The 24881-nt window shown below is 49.1% G+C and overlaps 1 protein-coding gene across 1 annotated transcript; it reads left to right on the forward strand.

Moving 5' to 3' along the window:
* Positions 1-33: 33 nt before the first annotated feature.
* NUDT3 (nudix hydrolase 3) lies at positions 34-22952 on the forward strand. Its single transcript, XM_068173334.1, has 5 exons — positions 34-451; positions 11270-11380; positions 18982-19026; positions 19646-19730; positions 20471-22952. Exons 1-5 carry the CDS (start codon positions 353-355, stop codon positions 20638-20640), a joined length of 510 nt encoding a protein of 169 aa, XP_068029435.1. The 5' UTR covers positions 34-352; the 3' UTR covers positions 20641-22952.
* The last annotated feature ends 1929 nt before the right edge of the window (positions 22953-24881 follow it).

A 24881-nucleotide genomic window follows, 5' to 3' on the forward strand; every position in this document is an offset into this window, starting at 1 on the left:
CGCGCTGCGCACTTCGCGTAGCGGGCGCGCCGTGCGGCCGCAGGGACAGCACCGCCTCCCCGCCCGGCGGCGCTACGCCGTTTGCGTAGCGAGCCCCAAGATGGCGGCGCGGTCGTCGTCGGCGGTGGCCGGAGCGCGGGCGGTGGCGGCGGCGCGGCCGGGAGCGAGGGCAGGGGTGAGGCGGGCGAAGGGCGGCAGCGCGTAGCGAGACCCACGAAGCGAAACCCAGAGAGAGACTGTCGCGGGCAGGCGGTCCCCCCGCGCCCCCCCGTCCTTCGCCGCCCGGTGGGTCCCGCCCGCCCCCGCCCTCCGGGCCGCGCGTCCTCCGGCCCCGCCGCCCCCGGAGCGGAGGATGATGAAGCTCAAGTCCAACCAGACGCGCACCTACGACGGGGACGGCTACAAGAAGCGGGCGGCCTGCCTGTGCTTCCGCAGCGAGAGCGAGGAGGAGGTGAGGGGCGAGGCCGGGCCCGGGACCCCCGAGCCGCCCGGCGTGGGGGGACTCGGTCCCAGCGGGGTTTTATTTTTAATAAGTGTCATTCAGCGTCGCTGGGAGAGTTGGTGCTTCCCACTTGGTTACTGCTGTCCGCTGGAGCCAGGGAGATGCCCGGTGGGCGGCAGGACAGGCTGAGGGGAGGGGGTTTGGCAGCGTGGGGACCGACCACGCTGGCAGAACTTCAGTCCAGCACATCACATGAGATGGCAGAGGAAACCTGACCTTGGATTTATAAAAAGAAACTGGGATAAAAGGGTACTGATGGAGTGCCAGAAGTTGCTGTCCGGAGAGTTTGGGAGGAAGTGGGAATTCAAGGTGGATTGGTTGGTTTGAGAGCGGCCGCGTTGCTAAGGGGCTGCCTTGCCCGGGAAGTTACGGTGAGAAACTTCGCTCCCATGTGCGGTTTTACACGAGTCTTTGTTGCCACCTCCTGAAGGTGGGCTCGGGGTGCTCAGAGCAGCAAGGCTGCAGGTCTGCCTTCTGCTGCTGCTGCTGGAGTCAGGCGTACACACTCCACTGCATTTGCTGTGCCCGAGTGGCTGTGCTAAAGTCTTTGTTCTCCTGATTATCATATTTGTAGCTACAGGAAATCGGGAGGGAATGCAGACAGTTCACTGGAGGAAAGGCAATTAGCATGCATCCAGTTATTATTTAACGTGAAGGAGACTGCACAAGCCCTTTGTAGCTGTGCTGGCGTGATGAGGAGTGTCAGCATTTCAGCAGAAATGGTCTGAAATGACAGCAGTGTGTTTGGTGCAGCTTTCAGTGTAGCTGATCCTTCCCACAGACTTCCAGGAAATTTATGGACTGACCGTGAAGAAGACCATCGTTGTTTTGTGTGATGATGCTGGGGGTGCTCAGCACGGGTGGGTGAGGGCGTTGGAGTGCCCTTGATGAATTGTACACAATTAGTGGGGCAGTCTGCACGCTCTTCTCGAGAGGTGGAGGCTTGGCCATGTGTGGCTACAGTGTGGTTTAGGGTAGAAAAGTACTTTTAACAGGTGCCTGAGGCAATCAGCATGTGACCGGTTGTGAGTTTTATTTTAGCACACCTCAGGCTGCAGTGCTGCCCAGGCTCCAGCTGATCCCTCTGGCCCGTGGGAGCTGGTGACAGAGCCCTCGTGGTGCTGGGGACACCGAGGTGTGTTAATGACAGGTGTCAGAGCCCTCACTGTGCTGGGACACCAGGCTGTGTGACAGTGCCACAGTGCTCAGAGGTCCAAGCAGGAAAGTGAACTCGTTCCCGAGGCACGCTGGCGTGGGATGGATGCTTCCAGCAGCCTCAGCTGTCAGGTTGGTGTAAGGCTGAGATTCAAAACCCCTTTTGTGTCTCTGCTGTGGTCTCCACCTGCGGTGGATTGAATTTAAACTCCTTCAGGCTCTAGTTACTAGGTAAGAGCCGGAGAAGAACGATCTGTTTCTGGTTTCAGGCAGGGCTTGAGGGGGCTGGCTCCCTGTGCTGGTTGTGCCGGGTCATTCCTGGGGGTCCGTGGGAGGTTTCTGTGTGCAGGGCAGGGGAAGGTCTGGGCGAGCATCGTGTTGTCCCTGTGGTCGCTGTTGGTGGCCTCGTCCCTGAGCTCGCAGTGACAGCTGGCAGTGGCTCTGGGACAGCTCAGGGAGGGCGCAGTGGCTGCTGTGGAAGGGCTGCACTCCGGGCTGGGGTGGTTTCCTCAGGATGTGCTGGTGAGGAACGAGGCAGGGAAGGACGGTTCTGATCTCAGAGCCTTTGAAGGGCTGTGTGTGGTACCTGTGAGTTGAAGCCCGAGCTGAAACTGCCTCCTGCGTTCCCACGTGTTACAGCCCTGCTGCGGAGCTGCCCAGGAAGGGGCTTGTCACAAACACATCCAGGAAAGTTCTTACCAATCCCACAGAATTAACCCCACTGGGATGGACTCTGTGCCCAGATCCTGCACTTGGCCTTGGCCAAAAAAGTGTTGAAATTAAACTTGTGTCAATGAGTGAAATCAGCAAGCAGGACACCTTATTAATTTCCCTTTCTAATTATTTATTGAGTTAATTCTCATTTGTTGGCTTTTAAATAAACTTTAAAGAAGCTGCCTGGTGTCCATTCACTACGACTTGCACTTTTTTGATAGCAAGGAAGGTTGTTACCTGTACACATGTAAGCACAGAATATAAAATGGCTGTGAAAGATTTCTTGGTTTGCTCTTGGACAGTAATACTTTTTAATGTTACTGACGTATTTTATTATTGATTGCTTCTATTTAAGTGGAAATTGAGATCTCTCTAAAAGGTCTCTTCAGGGAAGGGAGAAAGAGCCAGAGCCAAAGTATGTACATTAAAGAGCTATTAAAAGCTTAGTGTTTGAAAAGAAGAGAGAAGAAAATAAGAATGTTTTGATAAATAAATTAAACTTTCTGTATTCAAGTAGGCTTTTTCCTAGGATTGGCTGTTTCTCATTACTGTTCCTTTTAAGTGCTTAAGAAATAATAGAACTTTGGTCTTGCCTTTCTTCTTCATTTCCTGCTATGAATTCAAAAATCCCATTTTTTCCTGTTTTTAACCCCTCATTAGTTCTTGAACTAAAAAAGTTTGTCAATGGACAAGAAGAAATAAGAGAATTCTGTTTACCCTTACAGAGGAGGCTACTTTCTTATGTTTAGGTGTTTCCCCCTGGCTCTTCAGTTCACTGATATATTTTTCATTGAAATCTTTGCAATCCCTGGAGATTGATAAAACGCCATGTCCTTGGTTTGGTGTTCCATGTGCAAAATAAAGAGTCTTAACAGAAAAATACTTTGTTCTTATTTAGTTTTTAAGTGATTTATTTTTTCCTTATGCTGCTGGAGGTTGCACATTGTCTCTGCATTGCATTTGGAGGCCGCTACTTTTGGGCGTGAAAAAAGCCCAAAAGGCCAAACATTGGCTGAAAAGATGCCTTTGTTACATATTCCTTTAAAAAGCAGCACAGGGAGAATTCATTTCAGTGTGAATCTCAAATGGAGAAAAAAAAATTACATTTTTTGGGCATTGTGGAAACCCCCCAAATTGTGTGTGGTTTCCCAAACCACGATTCCCCCTCCTTGGGCAGCAGGGAGAGCCGGGGCAGCAACGGGATTCATTCAGAGAGTGGGAACAGACTTCAAAGGACCTTTCGGCAGCCAAACACCAGGACTTTGCAATTCCCATCTTTTCACATGGACTGAAGTCCCGGATATTTGCAGAGCTGTGGAAGGAGAGCGCCCAAATCCTGTGGTACCTCTGGAGTCGCTTCATTGCTTGGGGTGTCCCTGCCGCTCAGCATTGCCACCAGGGTGTTATTTTGACGTAACACACGTGTGTTTTTTGTGTGGACCAGCTGTTCCATGAGGAAACATCTCAGCAAATGGCCCTCGTGGCTCGGTGTGCCCTGCTTTGGTGAAGTTTGACAGGACAAAGAGGCACCTTTGGGCCGTGGGTCCGCGCTGGGGCAGCGGCGGGTTTGAACATGCCCATATTGTGTCTGTGAAAGGACAGGCTGCTCGTTAAGCACGGGTGTTTTTAAAGACTTTTTTTCTTTTTTTTTTTTTTCTTTTTTTTTTTTTGAGAAAATGCCTCGGGAAGAATCTTTTCTGAGCGGTGAATGAGGCCTGAATGGAGCTGGGAGAAGAAGAGGTTTCACGCGGGGGCCGGTGCCCTGGCACGCGGCGCTGAGCCCTCGGTGGTCACGGTGGTCACGGGGAGAGCTGGGCCGGGTGGCCCCTGGGAAAGCCATTGGAATGCAAACGAACCTTTTTTTCTTTTCCTTCTGGCCTCTCCTCTCCCGGGCCGGTTTTACTCCAGCTGTGATGTAACACAGCAGAGCTGGGATTGGAACCCTCCGAGTGTGGTGGGGATATCACGAGGTGCTCCTGGGCTGTCCCCTGTGCCTTGGCTCCGGTGTAAAGCAATAACAGCTAAAACCACTCCGAGTGCTTCACTGCTGGGATGTAAGTGAGCCCAGCATCATATGATCATCCTGCTTGCCGTGGAATAGTCTCAGAATCCCTGTTCTGATGGCTGGGCTTGGCTGTGTGCTCCCATCTGCTGCATAAAAGGGCTGTGGTTGAGCCCAAGTGAAGTTCTCCTGGTCTGTTGCTAACCTGTTTCCACATCTCCAGGGGTACAAAGGGCAGCTTGGAAGTGGATCTCTTGCCTGTGCTTCTCCTGCCCCTCTCAGGCCTGTAGATTGTGTAGAATCTGTAGGTTGTGTCCTCCGAGAGCAGGAGCCTGGATAAACCTCTGCAAAACCTGACTTTCATCTTAAAAAAGTGTTTTGCCTTCCCACAAAAGCAGCTGTCACTAAACAGTTTTACAGGCAATTCCATGGTCTGTTGTACTTTCCCAGACAACAAAAGGATGAACACTGTTAAATTTTCACTTAATTTACTGGAAGCTCCGTGAGCTGTTGTGAAACTGAAGAACTGAGTCAGTTTTGTTCTCCTGCAACTGAGGGAAATGTGATGACTATGGAAAGAGGGTGTGCTCCACCCTGGGTCTGTGGAGAAGGACCCAACAGTGGTAGCTGTGGCTGTTCTCTGCAGAACACTGCTTTGGAATCTCTTCCCTTCAGATCTGTTTATTTCTTGACTAGGAGCTGCTTTTCCTACCTTTTTCTCCTCACTCTGTGTGTTCTGTAAGCCCTCTTTAAAAAAATAAAATGCCCCACGCCCAGTTGCCTGACTTGGTTCATCTCAGCACCCTTCAGATAAACTCCTGCAGTGTGGAGACAGGTACCAGCATTTGGGGGTGCACCCAGCAGGGACTGCTGCCAGGGGACCTTATCTTTCCATGGATGGTCTCTCACAATCCGGAAAAACATCTCTTTCCCTTAAAAAACCCACCCATGTGCGTGGACTTTTACATTCTTTTAAAATGGGAAGAGCTCTCCTGGTTTGCTTGGATAGAGCAAAATTAACAAACTCAGTTCTGCCTTACAAATAGGAAACATCATGTTGGAGTGCTGGAGGTGACATCCAGTGGTTGGGGAGCAGGGCCTCTGTTACTTTAAACACTTGTTCTTTTTCAACCCAGCTGAAGGACTGACTGCACAGGCCAGTCAAAGATCTCTCAAATTTTGTATGTGTTTGTTTCAGAATTCCTGTCTCTGCCACTGGATATTGCACACTGACTCTTTGTTCTCAGAAGTTTCACATTAACCTGTGAAATTCGGAGGGGTACGATTACCTGCTGGGTAGATTTTTGTCAGATGTTTCAGGGGTTACTTCTCCTCCTGCAGGTGACATATATTGATGCTGTGTGTAGAACTAACTACTTCTATTTGAGCAGCTTCCCAGGAGTTTGTGCATGCTGTATGTCCTGAGTAGGGTGGTTAATCAGAGCAGTGTGCAGCTGCTGGCAGCCAGAGTCATTTGGGCTCTCTAAAAAGCCCAAATACCTCTTCGTTGCTTTTTTCCCTCCCTTTCTCTAAAAGGCACTTTACGAGCCAGCATTTCTCCTGGAAAAGTTGCACCTGGACAAGTTGTGTAAGCACTGAGTGGTCACCAAACTGGTTTTGACAGGTGGAAATAGGTTCTGGGGTTTGGGGTCTCTCTCTGGGAGTGCCCCTTATCAGCCCTCAGCTTCTGAAAGCAGCGGCTGCTGCTGCAGGCGGTTCAGCTGCTCCTGAAGCATGGGATGGCATGTTGCAGATAATTTCTGTGGTTATCTAAACCATAATTTCGCTGGAGGGGGAGGCCTTGGGATTGTGTTCCTCCCTGGTAGGAGCAGGCAGTGGCTCTGGAGTCGCAGGAGCGCTGCAGTAGCAGTAACAGGACCTGTGGAGTTCTGGAGCCAGAGCAGCAGCACGGTGATTTATTATTGTTATTCTAACCAGCAGCCTAAAAACCAACAGAATCTGCTGTATTTTTTCCTCTCTGGTTATAGGACTGTAGGTGCGATCCAAGCACTTGAAATGACTTGAACTTCTTCCAGTTCACCTCTTGCTCCCGTTCCAAAACTTGTGCTTTACTTTTGTCAAGTTCTCTAGTGCGAATCCCTTCCCTTTTGCGCGTCCTGCCGTGAATTTCCCACCTCCAGCTCCTGGATCCCACGTTGTCAGTTAAATCCCATTATCCAGCAGAGCCTGGTGCAGGTGCCTGCGCAAAAATAACACTTGTGTAAGGAAACATATCCTGTTGAGGAACTGGAATGCTCCTGGCAGGACAGGCTGTTATGGGCAGGGAGGATTTCTGTGGCTGGTGAGAGTGTGTGTTATGGTCCCAGCTGCTGACCCTGGCAGGTGCAGGGCCGGCTGTAGCCCTGCTGACCGCCGGCTGGATTCCCTCCTACCATGTGCGAGCTCCAGAACGTGCCTGGAATAGCAAGAGGGTGGGAGAAGCCCTCCCGTAAGCCCTGGCGTGCACCCTGGGGCAAGCTGCCTTTGCAGTTTGGCAAAACACGTGATTTGCTGGGGAGTCATCGAGGCTGTGTAGGTGCCGGGGAAATGAGATTAATTTTGCACAGCTTTGGTGACAGCAGTGTCCCTCTTCTTCCCCTGCTCCTCCAGTTCTCACCCCTTGCTGGTCGTAGGGCTTAAAGGTGATTTTGGTGTGGTCAAAGGAACATCCCACTTTTGTCAGGTAGAAAAGCATTACAGGGCTGATATTTGGGGATTGGAAGAATTTTGTTAATTTTGAGTGAAGTACCCAAGGTGTTTGTTATGCTGGACACAGCACCAGCTCTGGGATCTGCCTGGCCATGGGGCACATGGGGGCACAGCTCTGCTCCTGAGAACACACTCGTTTTAAACTGAAACTTTGAGACAAAGGCAGATTGAACAGCAAAAGCCTTGCAGTCAGCCATCTTCTCCTCCCAGCTCCTGCAGCCTCTGCGGCGGCAGAGTTTCCTTGCAGGCTGTGCTCTGATAAATGATGCTGGAGTGCGAAATGAGGTGCAATGCCGGGAGGTTTGTGCTTCACTCGCTGTGCAGACAATGTGATTTATGGCTTAATGTTGATACAAAGCATGACAGTATTGATAGAAAGCATGTCAATATTGAGGGAAAGCCTGAAAATATTGAGGGGACGCTTGTAAGGCAGTGCAGAGGCTGTGTCAGGAACCAGCAGCTATGGATCAGCTCCTGGCATCAGAGGCTGCTGGGCCAGACCCTGGATTTAACATCTTGCCTGCTGTTCCCTGTGCTGGCTGCCAGCTTGCCGGGCCCCGGCTGGCACAGGTGGGTAGCACTGGCTTTTCCTGGAAGTCTGAAAGGTTCTCAGCTCATTTTCTACTCATGCTGTGGCCCAGCTCCTTGCAGGGCTGAGGCTCCTTTCTGTCTGCTCAAATGCTGCTGTGGAGCCTCTTTTGAGGAATCGTGTTCCTTATGGTGTAGCCGCTCTTACTGTATTTATGGGTGGTGAATGTTGTTTAAATCCACCATAGTGTGGGAGAACCTGGGAATGTCTTCTCCTCTGTTCCACAAATGGGGAGTTAATTCTCTGCCTGATCCTGGTTGCCCAGTTCTTGCTTTGCAGAGCCCCATTATTCCTGTGAAAAGAAGACAGAAAAACCCCTCCGTGTGGATTACAGCAGGTTTGTGTTGGTTGTTTTAAAGTCAGCATTGTGTATGGGGGATGCCCAGATTTATCCCAGGGACAAACTCTTTACCCCTTTTCCCATGGAGCTCCTTATTCCATGGGGCTCTCTGGGCAGCCTTAGATGTCTTGGTGTGTTTCCTGTCTCCTCCAGGCAGGGTTAGTACTGCTCAGGTTTGTTTGGGTTTGTTTGTTGTGTGCAGCTTTGAAGGTTCTTGCCATGAGGCTCTGCTTCAAGCCCCTGCTGCACACTTCAAACTTGGCTTATTTTTCTAAACTTTCTCTTTTGTGGGGGATTGTGTGGGAGAGTTTCAGCAGGGCCACCTCCTGCCTTGCCAGAGAGAGGCTTGTGTTGCTCATTTCCCTGCTTTGAAATGACATAATTGTCTTTGAAATCCTGGAAAACACAACTTGGCCATGTGACATGTGTGTTACCTGCAAATGCTTTTCCAAAAGGTCTGCAGGACGTGGCTCCAAAATCTAGCTCCAAAATTCCTGGCAGGCCAAGAGTCTCAGTAGCCATTTTAAACACAGTTGCCTGGCAAGGATAAAATGGAAATGTCTGACCTTCCTACGTGTTCTAGCCTGATTTAAAAACATAACTAAATTTTGGTTTATTTTTTGATGGCTGTTTAGATTAAATTAACTACTTTAGAGTGTATTAAAATAAAAATTATTTCTGTAATAAAGAAATTAGCAAAGCCAGCTGTACCCTGGGCTGGTCTACTGGAAGGTGGTAGGGGGTGGAATGAGATGGGCTTCAAGGTCCCTTCCAACCCAAACCTTTTTGGGATTTGGATGATGACAACTTTTTCCTTGATCCCTCTGAATGCATTGCATGTATCGGGATCCAGGACGGGTGTTGGAAGTGTGGGGTTTTTTTTTCCAGCACAGCAATGTCTCCCCCTTGTTTGGAACTCAGCCCCTTTGTCTTGGGAGAGCTCATTGGTAGCAATATCCTGTTTGAAGTTGTTTTAAAAGAATGACCTTGTAGGGCTTGTTTCCTGCACTCTCTTGATGGGATTTCCTTTTTATTAAACAGGAAATAGTCTGATTACATAAAAGTGTGAGAATGACAGGTTTTTCCTTCCCAGCAAGGGTTGTTCATGTTAATTCTATTCAGAAAATGCTCAACTGCCAGAGCAGCTGAAGTTAATTTACTTTGCCTCAAACCATTGTTTGCACCCAGAAGTTCCTCCTGGTGTGTTGCTGAGGCATTGTCTCAGCCTGAGCAGGTTTCCTGGAGCAGTCTGTGTCCAGGGTTCTGTAGCAGAGCCTTGTTCTCACGCCTGGAAGGTGGCAGGAGTTCAGGGCTGTGAGATGTGCTGTGCTGAGTTTCAAAGATCTGGTTCTGCAGGGCTTTTTTTATATTTTTCTGCTTTTTTCCCCCCCTCGAGCTGGAGCTCTGAATTGCAATGGGAAGTGGCAGAGCTGGTGCTTCCTTACCTGGCAGCAAAGGTGCACTTGAAATGGCTGTTCCTGCTCTTTTAGCTTTGTCCTCAGAATCACCACCTGACCCGGAGTCAGGAATTTGAATCCATCTCTTTTGGATGATGAGTGAGGATGGAGTAGAAGTCAAGTACTGTGCTAGGAAGAGGCACAGTGGCAAACTGAGGTGGCTGGGGAGCCTGGCAGGGACTGGCTGCTGTCCCAAGGGCTCTGAGGATGAATGAAGTTTACATTCCCTATTTAGGCATGGCTTTCTGGTGGCGTTTTACATGGACTGGATGCCTGGAGGAAAGGAATTCTGCCTTCCTCTTGGAGAGGGCCAAACACTTGGGATGTCACTGTAAAGCAAACGCTGTTCTGGCACAGCCTGGCCAGAGGACGGGGCAGGCACCATCCCACTTGGGACTGTGGAACTGAAATGGTTCATGCACCTTTCATTTGTTTCCAATATGAGTTTGGTCAGAGAATTTTCAAGATAAACCAACTGAAAAATCCTGGAAATCTTGTGCTTGTTTTTGTTTTGGAAGTTTAATTTTGAGTTCTGTATGTAGATTCCTTTAGGTAATTAGTGCAAATCTTTTCATATCCTACTGGCAAATCACTGTTTCCCCAGTAAAGCCTGGGATTTCAGTGTAACTCCCACAGTGTAACTCCCAAATATCTGACACTGTTACAGCTGGCCTGGAACCTAATTGGACTGGTATGTTGGAAAGTTTCTGGAACAAGTTGCTTTGGCTGCGAGCTTTGTGCCCGTGAAATGATGAAGTACAGCAGGATGACTCTAATGAACGAGCTTTGTTTAGAGAGCTGGACAACAGTATTAGTGTTGTTTTAAGTTTCCATCTCTGCTCATGGGTGTATTGCAAATAGATTTAATAAGCACAGCGTCTCGCTGTTCTTTGGGACAGTCTGTAGCCAGCTGAGAGTGTTAGTTAGAGTTTGTCTTGCTGAGAGGTGGCAAATCAGAACCTGAACTTCTACAGAGCAGAATTACCCTGGAATAAAAGATAGTTTTTCAAGAAAACCTGCCACAAAGCATGTGTATGGCAAATCCCTCCTGGGAAGAGGATTGAACCATTTTTCTCATTCACAAAAGTCTGTCCTTCCATGCAGTCCTTTCCTGGGGGGGGGTTAAGTTTAATAGGTTTAATATAGCCTTTTATTTTTCTTTTACCTCATTAAACATCCTCATCTAAACCAAAAGTAGCCAGTTGCTAGCTCCAGAGCTGAATCCTCAGTGCCTACTGCAAAAGAAGTGACAAACAGTGGGGCTGAGAGTCTGTGCTCAGATAATTACACATAAATAGTGCAGTGGGAGTTCCTGGACATGTATGTATGTGTTGTTAGTGACAGAACTGCAAGGACAGGCAAGGCCAAAGACACCAGGAGAATTAAATCAAGGTACTTCTGCAAAGGGTGGAGGTGCTGAGCAGCATCTGTGCCTTTGTGTTGTTGCCTGAAGTGTATCCTGAGCTGTGAGGACTCTGCAGTGAACTCACACTGTGGGTGATGCTGTGCCCGGTGCTAATGAATGTTTTGGTGTGCAAGGACAGATTTTCCTGCAATGCATCAGGGCAGGGAGAGGCAGTGGCTGGAGTAACACGGAGTGTGGGAGTTCCTCGGTGTCACTGCTGATGGAACTTCCATGGCTGTGTGCATGGGGCTGAGGGAGAAGCGAGCAGTGGCAAGGCCCTGCCGTGGGTGGGTTGTGACTGGGGGTGGGTGAGGCACAAAGACAATCTCTGCCCTGCAGCTGGGCTCTGAAGGGGAGCGCTGGGGGTGCCCCATCAGCTGTCTCTGCTCTCCACAGGTGCTGCTGGTGAGCAGTAGTCGCCATCCGGACCGATGGATTGTCCCCGGGGGTGGCATGGAGCCCGAGGAGGAGCCCGGCGTGGCCGCCGTGCGCGAGGTCTGTGAAGAGGTGAGTGGCTTCACCCTGCCCTGTTGGCCCGGGTTCTGTGGGTTTGTTTTCATCACTCTTCCTTCTTCTCCCTGAGGTGGAGAGGGAGACAGAGTCACCGGTGATATCCCCATCCCACGTGGGAGGAAAACAGAGTCCTAAATAAGAGAGCATGGGAATGTAATTAAACCTCTCAGCTGGAATGAACTTGTCCTTGCCTGATACCTTTAACTGAAAATGAAGTTCAGCTCTAGTCACTTCAATGTACATATAGTCTGCTTCATTGTCTCTGTAAGAGAGCTTCAAAATTCAGCTGTGCCTTTGTGGACCTGTCTAGTACTTGGGTAGAAGGTAGAAATAAACCCTTAGGAGCCACTAAAAGCAATCCAAATATAGACACCTAAGTATGTTTTTGGTTTAGAATACATAGTGAGGTTTATGTGAATAAGTGAAATTGGCCATAAGTTACCAGCAGCAATTCCTAAAGTGTGCATGGGTTGGTTGGTTTCTTTTCTCTTTTTTGCTTGAAGCTCTTTCAGGAAGGAGATCAAACAGCAGATCAAATACAGATCAATGGGCTGTAGGGAGAAGGCACATTTTTCTCTTAAAGCTGCTGGAAGAACAATTGTTTTCTTCATAAGAAGTGTAAAGGCAGTAAATGGCAGTTGACTGCAGTGTACGTAAAACACGTCTTTAGAATTTGCTTCTGAATATTAACCAGCTGGGGAGATGCTTAGGTTCAGAAATGACTGCATGATTATAGATGGAATGGCCAAGTAGGTTCACAGTTACATAAGGCAGGATTAAAAATGCTTTCGAGAGGGTTATAAATCTTTGGGCTCTGTGCAGAACAGAAAGCAAGAGCTACTTGATGGGACTTGGGAGGAAGCTTCTTCTGTAGCTGCTTTTTTGAATTGTCTGATCTATGCAGGTTTTTTCCTGAATTAGTTGGAAGTACGTGCTGCTGTCTAATAAAACTCTGAATATTCAGACTGTTGGACTAACCAAATGTGGCAGATCTCGTGTTGCATGTTTCTATTTGGAGATTTTTATAATCTAGCAGTTTATCAGAAAGAGATTATACAGTCAAAATTTATTTTTTTTAAGTGTCTTTAGGTCCCTCTAATAATGGGAATTGCTGCTTGCAAATTTTATTTCCAGCTTGTAGCCTAGCTCCTGCTTTTCCAGTAACTCGGCAGCCTTTCAACTCCTTTACAAGCCAAAGTGAGTGTAAGCAGAACAATAGAAATATTTTTAGCTGCAGACTCCTGCTTTTCAGCCCAAGCATTATTAATAATGAGGCGATTTGATACAGAAGTGCAGGGTTCATTCAGGAGGTGCAGAGCTTTGCCTCTCAACCCTTAAAATAAATGTGCAGGGGCACTCCCTGCGCGGGCAGCGGCGCCCTGGGAGAGCCGCGCTCTTTCCATGACAGCGCTGCCTGGAAGGGAGCCCTGGCTCGGCTCCGGCTGCGCAGGAACTGGTTTGGGCTGGCTGAGATAATCCCGCTCCTCGGCTGGTGTTCCCTGCTCACGTGGAGCCCTGCCTGCTGCCAGTGTAACTCAAGCCCTGGCAGCCTGGCAGGGGTGAGCTCTGCCCAGCGAGGCACCTCTGCCCGGCTGCTCCCAACGCGGAACGGCAGCAGCTTGGAGCACCGGGAGCAGCTGGGAATCACCTGGGCACCCCTGGCTCACCTGGGCACCCTTGGCTCACCCCTGGCTCACCCTTGGCTCACCTGGGTACCCTTGGCTCAGCTGGGCAGCCCCGTCTCACCTGGGCACCCCTGGCTCACCTGGGCACCCCTGGCTCACCCCTGGCTCACCCCTGGCTCACCTGGGCACCTCTGGCTCACCTGGGCACCCTTGGCTCACCCCTGGCTCACCCCTGGCTCACCTGGGCACCCCTGGCTCACCTGGGTACCCTTGGCTCACCCCTGGCTCACCTGGGCACCTCTGGCTCACCTGGGTACCCTTGGCTCACCCCTGGTTCTCCCCTGGCTCACCTGGGCACCCCTGGCTCACCTGGGTACCCTTGGCTCACCCCTGGTTCTCCCCTGGCTCACCTGGGCACCCCTGGCTCTCCCCTGGCTCTCCCCTGGCTCACCCCTGGCTCACCTGGGCACCCCCAGCCTCGGGTGGTGCAGGTACTGGAGCTGACACGGAGCAGTCTGACATGAGCACCCAGTGGTGCTGGCAGAGCTTTAGGGGTGCGAGGCCTTCCCCATTTGGGCTGTGCTCATGTGCTGCTGCTGAGGGTCTGCACACAGAATTATCCCCCACATCCCTGGCCTCGAGCTGTTTGGGGCTGTTTGCTGGGTGTAGGGGGATGTTTTTGGAGCACAGCAGGAGTGGAGTGTTGGGAAAGACAGGAGCACCCACCTTCCCAGCTGGGAGCCTTTGCTCTCCCTTTGATGTGAATCCAGGTGTTTTGGGGTTATTTGGAACTAAGGCCGATTTCTGAGTAGGTTTGAGGTCTTTGCTTCTCTCCTGGGACAGCCATTCACGGGGACACAGGTTAGCTGAGCAGTTCCAATTTGTTGCTTGAGGTGGGAGAGGGAAAATCCAGTTTCCCCCATGGCAATGAGCAGTGCTGCTCAAAGCTGTGGGAGAAATATATGTTGTTTCTTTCCTTGACTTTGGTATGCCTTTTCCAATTTTTAATAAGAGCTGGTTGGAAGAGCTGTAAGAACTTGTGACACTTCCTGTTTCTTGTGGCTTTTGAGGATGACAATAGACTGTCTCTCCCCAGTTCATTCTCTTTTTCATGGTGTGCATTTTTTTCCAAAACATGCTTCTATAAACGAACATTTTAACTTCTGCATTCACTGTTTTAATTTTACTGTGTATGTGTTTGGGTTTATCCATGTCATTGCGGAAGTAATTGCCATCTAAAGTTACCTAACTTTTCCCTCTTTCTGTTCCAAAAATGAAATGTTGATTCTGAGTGAAGGCTGTGATCCCTCTGTCCCAGTTTGAGTTCAAATCCTTGTCCTAGTTTGAGGTAGTCCTTATCTATATTAGTCTGTACCAGCACAAGTATTAAAGTAGACAGGTACCAACACTTGTCATGCTCCCTGTTGTCTGCATGAGATTGGAAGTGACAGGAGTTGTTGGGCATTGTTTGTGCAGAGTAGCAACAGACACACAGCAACTCTGGGTCAGAGCAGCCTCTTCAGAAGAAACCTCTTATTTTTGACAGGTTGCTGAGAAATGATGCAGTCAGTCTTACAGAGCTGGGAACTCCACGTGTGTTCTAAAGTTTTCACCTTGTGGAAGGTGTGTGCCCTTTCCAAACAGGTCGTGGTGCTCATGGAGTGTGTTCTTTGCTTAGGAATAAGGGTTTTTTATGGGTGTGAGCAACTGGTGAACATCATGGTTTAGAAATAGATACCTTAAACTTACTATAGAGTGACTTTGAATAAAGCCTCCACACTCATCTGTGACACTCAGCACCAGTTCCTTTTTCACTTAGAGCATTCTTCACATCCTGACCTTTAAATACTTAGTAAATGTCAAATTTTATAACGCTGCAGGAGTGTTGGTTGTTCTTTCTTCATGGGAGTCAAAAGCCAGATAATCTGTGCTTGATCTGTGATCAAACAGGCAATTGGTGCCAATATCAAGAATAGTCCATCACGGCAGTACTTTGATCTGGTTGCTGGAACTTTTTTTTTCCTCTCTTCTAAACATGCTTTATAGATAATCTTTCCTGTTTCATGTATTTTGTTAGTGATTTAGAACACAGATATTGATATCTTTCGGTGCTAAAATAGGAAAATTTTTTTTAAGTACTGCAGATGAATGATGAGATGATGGCCTTTGAACCCCTCCTAGCTGGTCATACCCAGTGCAAGTGGTGGCTCAAAGTCACTGTCCCTTACCCTGTGTACTCAGATTTCACAAAAACAATTGCAGTGTCCGAAAGTTCTTCACTCTGATATGGAATTTCATTTCTGTTTCACAAGTGTAGAAGCAAATAAAGGTGTCATGCAGTACTGAATTAGATGAATGAGACTGACCCTCTCTGAAACATCAGTTTGCCCAGCTGGCCTGGAATCAGCATCCTCCAAATGTGTCCACAGCCCTCCTGGGTGGGATTTGCACCTTCAGTAGTGCAGGTCTTAGAGCAAAGATTTGGGTGTTCCACCACAGTTCCATTGCCCAGCAGTAATCTGTAGTAGATGCAGGCTTTGAGCCTAATAGAGCAAAGTAAAATAGCTGAAATTCCAACCCACATTTTCCTTAGCTCAGATGGAAGGAAATAAAAGCTGTCCCGAGGAACAGATGGTGTTGCTGCAGGCTGCTTTTTGCATCTGACCCCAACTTATTTTCAGCTTTGAAACCTGAACCTGCTGTTCTTGGATGGCTTCAGTAATTTTTCTTTATTAAAACAAGTTGTTCCATGAGCAGCAGAACTAGTAAAGCTTCATTTCCTCCAGGTTTTTGTTCCTTGTCCTGAGCTCCCAGCCCACCCCTCTGGGTGCACTGGGGGTTTGAAGTGTGTGCTGGGCAGGCAGCTGGCTCTGGCAGTGTCTGTGGCTGATGTGCTCTTGCCAGAGCTGCCTTTTCCTCCTCCCCTGAACCCTGAACACTGATTTAGATCAGCAGAGCAGGGAAAAAGCTCATTTTGCCAGCTCTGTGTGCCCTCTTGTACCTGAGTGTGCCTCTCCCGGGGAGTCCTGTTGTGTGATTGCCTTGCTTTGTTTTCACACCTGCAGCTGGAACAGTTGGTACTGGTGCTCTCCTGCCCCTGCTGATGGGTTCAGGAGCATCCTCCTGGGATTCTTCATGCACTTGGAGGATTGCAGCACTTCCAGTGCTTAGAGGGGCACAAAATCAATTGTGCTGCCTCTGCCTCACTCATTGGTCTGGCCCAGGAGGGCCATTAATTTACTATCGAGGAGAAAATTCCTGAGTCATCTGCTGCAAATTAAGATTTAGACCCTGCTGCAGGCCTGGGTGAGCCTGGGACTGTGCTTTAACTCTTCAAGAAAATTTTCTTGCTATATGAAAGGAGGAGATGGGGAGCTTGCCCAGAGAGGAGCCTGGCAGTTCTCTTGCTGGTTACCAAGCATGACTAGTTAGTGATAACAGCCGTTAGTTATTTTCTCAGGTATCTTGGGCAACCTCTCCTGCTGGTGTGGGAATTTAGTGCTCTATCAAAAACAGGCGTATGACAATCCTGTTGGTGTTGGGTGTCCTGTATGTTGTCTTTAAAATCCACTGTACCTGGAAAACTGGCTGAGAGAGGCATTGGTCCCCAGGAGCAGTGGCTGATGTTTTTTGCAGGCTTTGGTAAGAACTTGCTTTATAAAATCAGCCCAATGTTGTTTTTTTCTAACCAAACCATTCTTTTATGTCACCATTTACAACTACACTTGAGAAGTTTGTGTGTGAAGCAAAGCTTAGAGCTTTCCCCAATTGTGTGATGATAATTCAACATGATTTTTCTACAAGACATTTTTGTCTTGGCATTGTTTTTTGTGCCTTTTTGGGCAAATAAGACCAGGCAGGACAGAGCAGGAGGATCCTGGTTTGCAGACAGTGTTATTTCCATCGTCTCTCTTTACCAGCACAGAAGGAAGGGCTCCTCACCTCCCTCTGCTACTTCCAGCACAGTTCTAGAGCTGGGATAAACTGCCTGGGAGGCTGCTTGAGCAGAATTCATCCTTCGTCTTGGCTGGCCAGTTGCCTGGAGATAAATTTATTTCTAGTCGAACTTGAGAGTTCACTAAACCATCACAAAAAAATCCCTGGCTTCTGATTCAGTGCCTACAGGTAGGGAGAGCAGAAATTCAACAACCTTTTCCAGGAACCAGTGAAGCATTGGCTTAAGACAGTTATTTTCCAGAAATATTTGATTGTGCTTCACCTTTTAATGCATTCATGTCCGTATGTTGTGAAGGTGGAAGCCTCCAGTTCCTCCCTGTGTTTCTGCTGCCTGTTGAACATGGCTTAGCTAAAAATAAATCCCAGTGCTGAAGGAGTTCCTTGAGGGAAATGCATTTGAAGCATTTACATTCCAGATGCCTTGGGAGAGGGCTGAGGCCAGGTCAGCAGGGTTGGCACAGGAGGTGGAATCGCTCGCCCGCAAAGGTCAGCGGGCTCTGCCCGGCCCGTCCTGCGCACGTGGGCACCGACCTGCGCGGAATTGCTGCTCCTTCATGGAGCTGCTGCTCGCTCCAGAAATAGCCCCAGAGTAACAGGCAGTGGGGCACCTCTGGGCCGAGCAGGATGTCACAAGTACTGCTGAGACAATGAAGCTTGTGTCCAAAGATGAAATAGGAAATTCAGTTGATTCACTTCCTAGAAGTGGAGCTCAGTGAGTGCGTTACCGAAAGGATTTCTAGATTTCTGTGACCGCTGGTAGTGAGGGAGCTCCAAACCCTTTGCTCCTGGGGCAGTTCCACATCAGCAGCTGTTGGCAGCAGGAGTGAGGTGTTCTCTGGCTGGATTCTCTGGTACCTGTTCATGCAGTAGGCTGGAACTTAACAAGGAAAATGGTCTCATTAAAGAAAGTTCTTCCTTTCTGACAGCACGAGACTGTGTGGCAGCTGGTCAGTAGGACAGAGAATTTGTCTTATCATTAATGTGACTTAAACATCTTTTTTTTTTTTTAAAGAGAAGCCTGGCATAATCAGATTTCTGTATCTCATCTGCAAGAGGCACAATTTCTCTGGGCTGTTCATGGGATGTGTTCCAGCTGCTGGAGACGGAGGCGACTCTACCTCCCAGTTGTGGCTGGGTCATGTGCCAGGCTGTGTGGGTTGGTTCAGACCTGTTAAATCATGGAGCAAGATCTCATCTTGTCTGTAGCACTTGAGTTCCAACCATTTACAGTCATAAAACCAAGGGACTATAAAGCAAGGGCAGGATAGTGGGCTGGGATTTTTCACGGAGAGCTGAGGAGGGTGGGGAGGGAGCCAGCAGAGAGGTGCCAATAGGGACATCAAAGTGATGGAGGGGTACATCCTCAGTAGTATTCAAACAGACAAAACTGTTGCTTAGATCTCTTGATTTGTGCCTCTGCTTGATTCAAGAGCTTTCTTTCTGTGTGCATCTGCCCTTTGTGTTACATCCAAACCTCTCTAGTTCCTGCTGCCAGGGCCACATCATGGCATTTTGTGTTTATATTGGCTTGTTTCAGGTGTGTGCAGGACACCCCTGAAATACCTGGGAGCTCTCACATCACTCTTGGGGTGTAAGTGAATGTTTTACACGTGCGTTATTTCCTTAAACTCTGATTTTGAAGGGGTAAAACTGCCAAACCCCAAAGCCAATGTTCCCCTTGCTCAGGCTGTAATAACCTGCAGAGGAGATTCTGGTCACGAGGACTGTATTGGTATGCAAGGAGTAACTCCTCAAATATTTCTTCTTCCTCCGGATTGAATTCAAAATTGTTTGAATGTAGGAAAACAAGAATAAAAAATCCCTGGGAATGCTTGGATGTTGAGCACTCGGGATGCATTTCTGGTTTTTGCCTTGTGACTGTGTTGGTTTAAGACAAGCAGAATTTTAGAGCGTTTGCTTCCTGTCCTAAAGGAACTGGTCCTGCACAACAAGTAGGAAACACGTACTGAGCTGTTGTTAAAGCATGTTTCTTTTCTCTTTGAACTTCCCTAGGCTGGAGTGAAAGGGACGTTAGGAAGATTAGTGGGAATTTTTGAGGTAAGTTTCAGATGTGGGTGCTGTGAAATTTTGTTGCTAAAAATCATCTTGGAGTAACAATGGCTCCGCAGGGTTGTGGAGTGAGCGGGTGCTGGTCAAAGTCACTGTTAAATAAACACACCTGCTCAGCAATTCTGATCTTTGCAGTGGGCACTTCAGTGAAATCACTGGTGATAACTGGTGTGGCTGAATATTCTTGGTGCTGCCAAAAGCAGGGGACTGGGATCCCCCCTTCATTTGTAGCACTCACAGCCACACCTGGCACAGCCGGCAGGTACCGGACACGGCTCTTCTTGCTGTTGTTCTGTCACTGACTCCTTCAAACTCATGTGAAACAGGTCAAAACCTTCCCAGCTGAAGAGCTAATTTGTAAGCACATCAGTCCACAAAGCACTGCTCCACAGATCAGGAACTACACTTCTGGGTGTCCCTGTTAACACTTTCAGACCTCTCTGATTTAAAACACAACAGTTTTTAGTAGTTAAGAATGAGTTGTGCTGTGGGAGAAGCTGCACCCAAGGTGGGCAGTTTGCATCTTGCAGTAGCCCAGTGCCCTCCTGCCTAAAAAGGTTTGTAGTTGCTGTTGGTTGGTTGTTGCTCTGTCCCCTTTGCCTTCCAGAACCGGGACAGGAAGCACAGGACTTATGTTTACGTACTCATCGTCACCGAAGTGTTGGAGGACTGGGAGGACTCTGTCAATATTGGTAAGCTTGGTGCATGCTGCATTAACTGATGGAAACAAACCACAGGTCAGCTCAGCATCCCTCTGAGACCTGGAGTCTGTGTGAGTGTCGTTGGGAAAAGTTGCAGTGGTGTGTCCTTTGGTTGCTTGGGAAAAAAAATTGTGGTGAAATTGATGATTTGTCACCTCTGTGGCCCAGGAGAAGCCAAGTGAGTGTCCAGCTGCCTCTGCAGCAATTTTGTGTTTAATTCTTGCACTGGATGGTACCAAGCAAAGATGAAGAACTGTCCTGTCTGAGACTAGAAGAAATACATGTGAGCATTGTGGGTTAATCATTCCCTGTTACCTTTGAAGCCTTTGTGCTTGAATTGGATTCCCAAGTGGAACTGAACCTGTTGTTGCCACAAGGTTTGGCACTGCAGTAAATGGAACATGACTTCCCTCAGGCTCTTTATGCAAAGAGTAAGAGCTGAGAGCTGTCCACAGGAAACTGAAGTCCACTTGCAAACGGATGGAAATCGGGTGGTGCTTGGTGTGTGTGTTGTGAGTTGTCATAAAATGAGCAGCTGGCTTAAATAGAAATTGCAGGAATAGCAAAATAATGTTTTTTTAATTAAGAAATGCAAGACAGGGAATGTAGTGTCCTGAACAAACACCTGTCCCTGGGGATGGGGAGCTGCCAGTGTGGGGTTGGAGGGGGAGGCCCTTGAGATCAGAGAACATCGTTCTGTTGCATCTACTGATTTCTCTCTTTGCCCCCAGGAAGGAAAAGGGAATGGTTTAAGATAGAGGATGCCATAAAAGTTCTGCAGTATCATAAACCAGTGCAGGCCTCGTATTTTGAGACCTTGAGGCAAGGCTGTCTGGCCAACAACGGCACCCCGGTCATGACCACGCCGTACTCCGAGAGCTCCGTGTCCGACATCAGATGACTGACGACGTCCCTGCGAGAGCGATTCCCAAAAGCAGACTGAGACCTGGATTTCCCTCCCCTCCCCGTTTCCATGCCTCCTCCCTCACACCAGGCATGGGCAGCCGCCTGGGGCAGAGCAAGTGTTCAGAGTGCTGCGATTTAGTGCAAGGTGGGATGATTTTTTTTTTGTTGTTGTTGGCTTTTTTTGCTCTTTTTTTTTTTTTTTTTTTTTTTTTGGATCTGTATTTTGTAAAATACATTTTGTGCATGAAGTGCCCCTTTCCCGGTACTCCGCTCCACGGCCTGGAGGCTGCCAGCCCTGCATCTGCCTTGTGCTCTGAAGTGTCCCAAGTGTCCCCTTCGTGTCACCCCAGCCAGAGCCACTTTTTTTGGGTTTTTTTTGGTTTTTTTTTTTTTTAATTAAAAGACTTCCAATGTGAGATCAGCTCTTCAAGTCTTAGTCTGTACTGTAAGGTGCTGCTCAGACCCGTGTGGGGATTATTCGCAGCGCATCTGTATAAACTTTTTTTTTAGAGGGAGGATCTAACATTTTAATTTTGCAGGAGTTTGTTTTTTTTTTTTTTTTAATCCTGGTCTGCTTCTGAAAAGAAGGGTTCATAATTAATCCGTTTGCCTTTTGTTCTATTTTTTAAAAACACACATTCTGTGACAGTGCTAGTGGCTGGGCCAGTTTACTCCCCAACCAGTATCTCCCGATTTAGTGCAGTGACACTTGAAGTTGAGGGCAGAGTTCGGATCACCTGCAGACATCCCTGCAGACATCCCTGCGGCTTCTCCGACAGCTTCCGCCAATGTTTCTGCGTTTCCATCCGAAGGAAACCGCACGGAGCTGGTCTGGAGCCGCTGGCCAAAACCAAACAGCCTCAGCAGCGCTGCGATAGCGCCCGGGTCGCGCCGGCTGCGGTGGGAGTCAGGGATGCAGGGGGGGTCGGACGGACAAACTGCGGTGAGGCTCACCAACGCTGTGCCCTGCTCCCGCTGCGTCCTGCTCGTGTCTCTCTTGTCCACATGCCTTACGCCGTGCTGAACTGGACACTTGGGGTTTGTGCTGAAGCATCGGACCGTGCTCCCCGAGCGGCGCTGCCGCGCTCGGAGAACCGCGCGCGTGTCCCTGAAGAGAAGTCCCGGGGGGAAAATTCAGGTGTTCAGTCTCTTGTCCTGTGGTTCTGCAGCACTTACGGTCGCACCGTGGAGCGTGTTTGAAGCGTGCCCTCCGTGAAAGGTACAGCTGCCTCCTGCAGGCAGCATTCCCGGGGGAGCGGCCAGGAGAGCTCCCCGGTGCGTTGGCACGCTTCACTTGGGGGTTTGTTGTTTTATTGCTGTAAGTTTCATGCTGTCTTGATTTGCCAACAGTGTTGTCTAGTTGGGAAATAAAATGGGAAGGGTTGGGGTTGGGAGGGGGGTGGGTTGGGACAGGTACAAGTTTTGGGAGGGGCATTAATTAATCCCTGGCTTGGGACAAGAAGTGGTTGCTGAGTTCAGTAACTTCTCCTTTGTCAGAGCAGAGCCAAGATGTGAAATTAAATCTGCAGTACTTTTTTTTTTTTTCCGTTTTTTTTCCTGCTCTTTATTTAACAAAAAATATTCTAATAAACACTCACTGTTCTGGAGTTTTCTCTCTTCCTGAGAAGCGCTTACAATATAAAAATCTGATAGAAATATCCATGGAGCTTGGGACAAGGGGGAATGGTATCCTTGCTGGTTTGGCAAGAAGCTGTTCATTTTAAGATCCTCTTCTGTTCCTTTCCTTGTTCTCCCTGCTTTCATCGGTGTGGAGTAGCCAGGCCAAAAGCAGTGCCAGTGATGGCTGACATGGAAAACCACACGTAAGGAACAGCCCCATTATTCAAGGAGTAGCTCAAACCCAAGCGTCTGGAATTGAGCCTAAATTACACCAGTTCAGCTCACTTCAACTTAGAGACGAATGTACAATCCTTTCTCACTATGTGCTGGTCAGCCTGAACCAAACTCTCAAAAGGGCTTGAATATTCTATCTGGAAGTGTCCAAGAAATTCCCAGAGTCGCTGTTCCCGTGCCCTGCGAGGCACCTGACACAGCCATCTACTGCCTTCAACGAGTCTTGGTCTCTACTGTACACATTAGTATGTTGGAAATGCTTTGCAACAAAACAGCTGGTACTCCTGAAAGAGTAACTGCAGTTTTAATATCAGCAGCATGCACACTTTTGTTTTTAAACTAAAAATGTTTTTACAGGGCTGTTAAACTGACATTTTAGGGTAGAATATTGTTAATGACTTGCTAATGGCTTATTTGTTTGGGTCAGAAAAAATAAATTGTGCCAAGAAAGTGTTTTAATGTGGCATGGATTGATGCTGTTACCGCAGAGTGGCTGATGTTATGCCTCGTAACTGGAAATGGCTCCTGGGGCAGGGATAGATTGATGGAAGAGATGCAGATTTCAGAAGAGGCCTGAGCTCTGTGCTCCCTGAACCTCTCCTTGCACCACACAATTCCTGTCTTCCTCAGCATCTGAGGTTCTCTCTGGAGCTCGTACAGCTGCACCCCCAGCAGTTGGAGTGGTTTTATCTAAACTGGTGTTCATTGGTGTGGGACTGAGCGTTGCCCTGTCTGCGTGAGGCCCAGGGGAGCTGTGGGAGGGTGGCTCTGGTTCCACAGCCCGGACAGTGCTGCTCGGTCTCACTGAGCGCCAGGGGATGAGCCTGGGGCTCCCAGCTCTGCTAAAACTGGTGCTGTTCCAAGCTGGGAGTGTTGGATAGTGGGATTCTTACCTCAGCTGGCCTGACCCTTATGTGGGGTGTCAGTCTGTGTCTCAGCATCCCGTGGGAGCAGTTCTCAGCTGGCGCTCAGCCTGGCTGTGCTCTCTGGGCACTGCTGGGAGCTGGGTACGACAGAGAGTGTCCCCAGACAGCAGTCATCTGCTGCCCCCGTCCTGGCAGGTCTGGAATGCTGGTTTGGGGTGTGAGGAGGGGCAGCTCCCAGCTGATGGAAGGGAGAAGAGGAAGGGGGCAAAGCCTGAGGGCTGCACGTCAGGGTCCTTCACCCGTGGGTGCTGGGGAGGCAGCACCCAAACCTGCTGCGTTCTGCCCTGGTGCTGGGGGGAAGGTGGGAGCTGGGTTTGGGGCTGGAAGGAGCAGCAGTATCAGCATTCCCACCAGCTCTGTTCCTGTGTAGGTGGATGCTGTGAGCTCTTCCCTGCTCTCCTGTGGAGCACTGAGGCAGCTCGTTCGGCCTGAGCTGGAATGTGCCTTAAAGCAAACTCTGTAAAGGGAAAAATGAAAAGGGGTTGGAATCTGCAAGTGCTGCTTTTCCCTTGTGTGGCCACAAAGTATTCAGTGGCTAAAAATGTGGGTAGGGAATGTCAGGAATCCTCAGTTCCCTTCCCGGATCCAGCAGGGGCTTTGGGCCTTTGCCTCAGCTTTTCCATGCAGAAGCTGTGTTCAGCATTCCACAGCGAGCGGGGATCAAAATCCTGAAGGCTGCACAGGTCCAGCGAGTACCCCTTGGACCAGAGCTGTAGGTTGTCCTGCCCGTTCTCTCTGTTTTATCCCCAATTACCATGTTTGTGTTTTCGCACAGCCAGATGCAGCATCCATCCCTGTGCAGAGCATGCAGGAAGCACTGGGGCTTGGTGAGGGGTTGGTTTGGGCTTTGACCCTCCCAAGTGGAGCCTGTGGCTGGTTTTGGGGCAGGGATGGAGCTGCATCCTCAGCCAAACCTGCCCCAAGCAGTGCCTGCTGCAGTGTGAGGAGCTTTTCCCTCTGGCTGACCCAGTGCCTGCTCTGGTCTTGCTCCCAGGCTGCGTTTTCCCTCCTGGCTCCGTTCTCAATAACGGCATCATCTGGTGGCTGCAGCCCTTCAGGGACGTGGTGACCTCATGGCTGGGGTGTCCCTCAGCTGCTCCCTGAGCCCCTGACACACACAGGGTGTGATCCTCATTTTCCTAACCTTGGAATGAACTAATCCAGCTGCTCCGGGCTGGGGAGATCCTGGAGTGCTCTGCTGGGCTAGTGTCAGGGGTCTGTACAGAACTGAAGTGTAGCTGGTGAAAAAGAAACTCAACTGGACTGAAGTTGTATTTAGGAGATTTATAAATCTCTCTTTGGTGCTAGTCCATAGAGGTTGGGGGTTTTTGTGTTGTTTGTCTTTTTTTTTTAGTGGGAAGCTGGGAATTTTGATGTTATACTTAATGGATTTGCTCTAGAATTGCCTCAGAAACCTGGGGAGGTCTGAGAGTGTTTGTTGAATTTCCTGTGTGTC

The sequence above is a fragment of the Anomalospiza imberbis genome, chromosome 26, assembly GCF_031753505.1.
Source record: "Anomalospiza imberbis isolate Cuckoo-Finch-1a 21T00152 chromosome 26, ASM3175350v1, whole genome shotgun sequence".
Lineage (NCBI taxonomy): Eukaryota > Metazoa > Chordata > Aves > Passeriformes > Viduidae > Anomalospiza > Anomalospiza imberbis.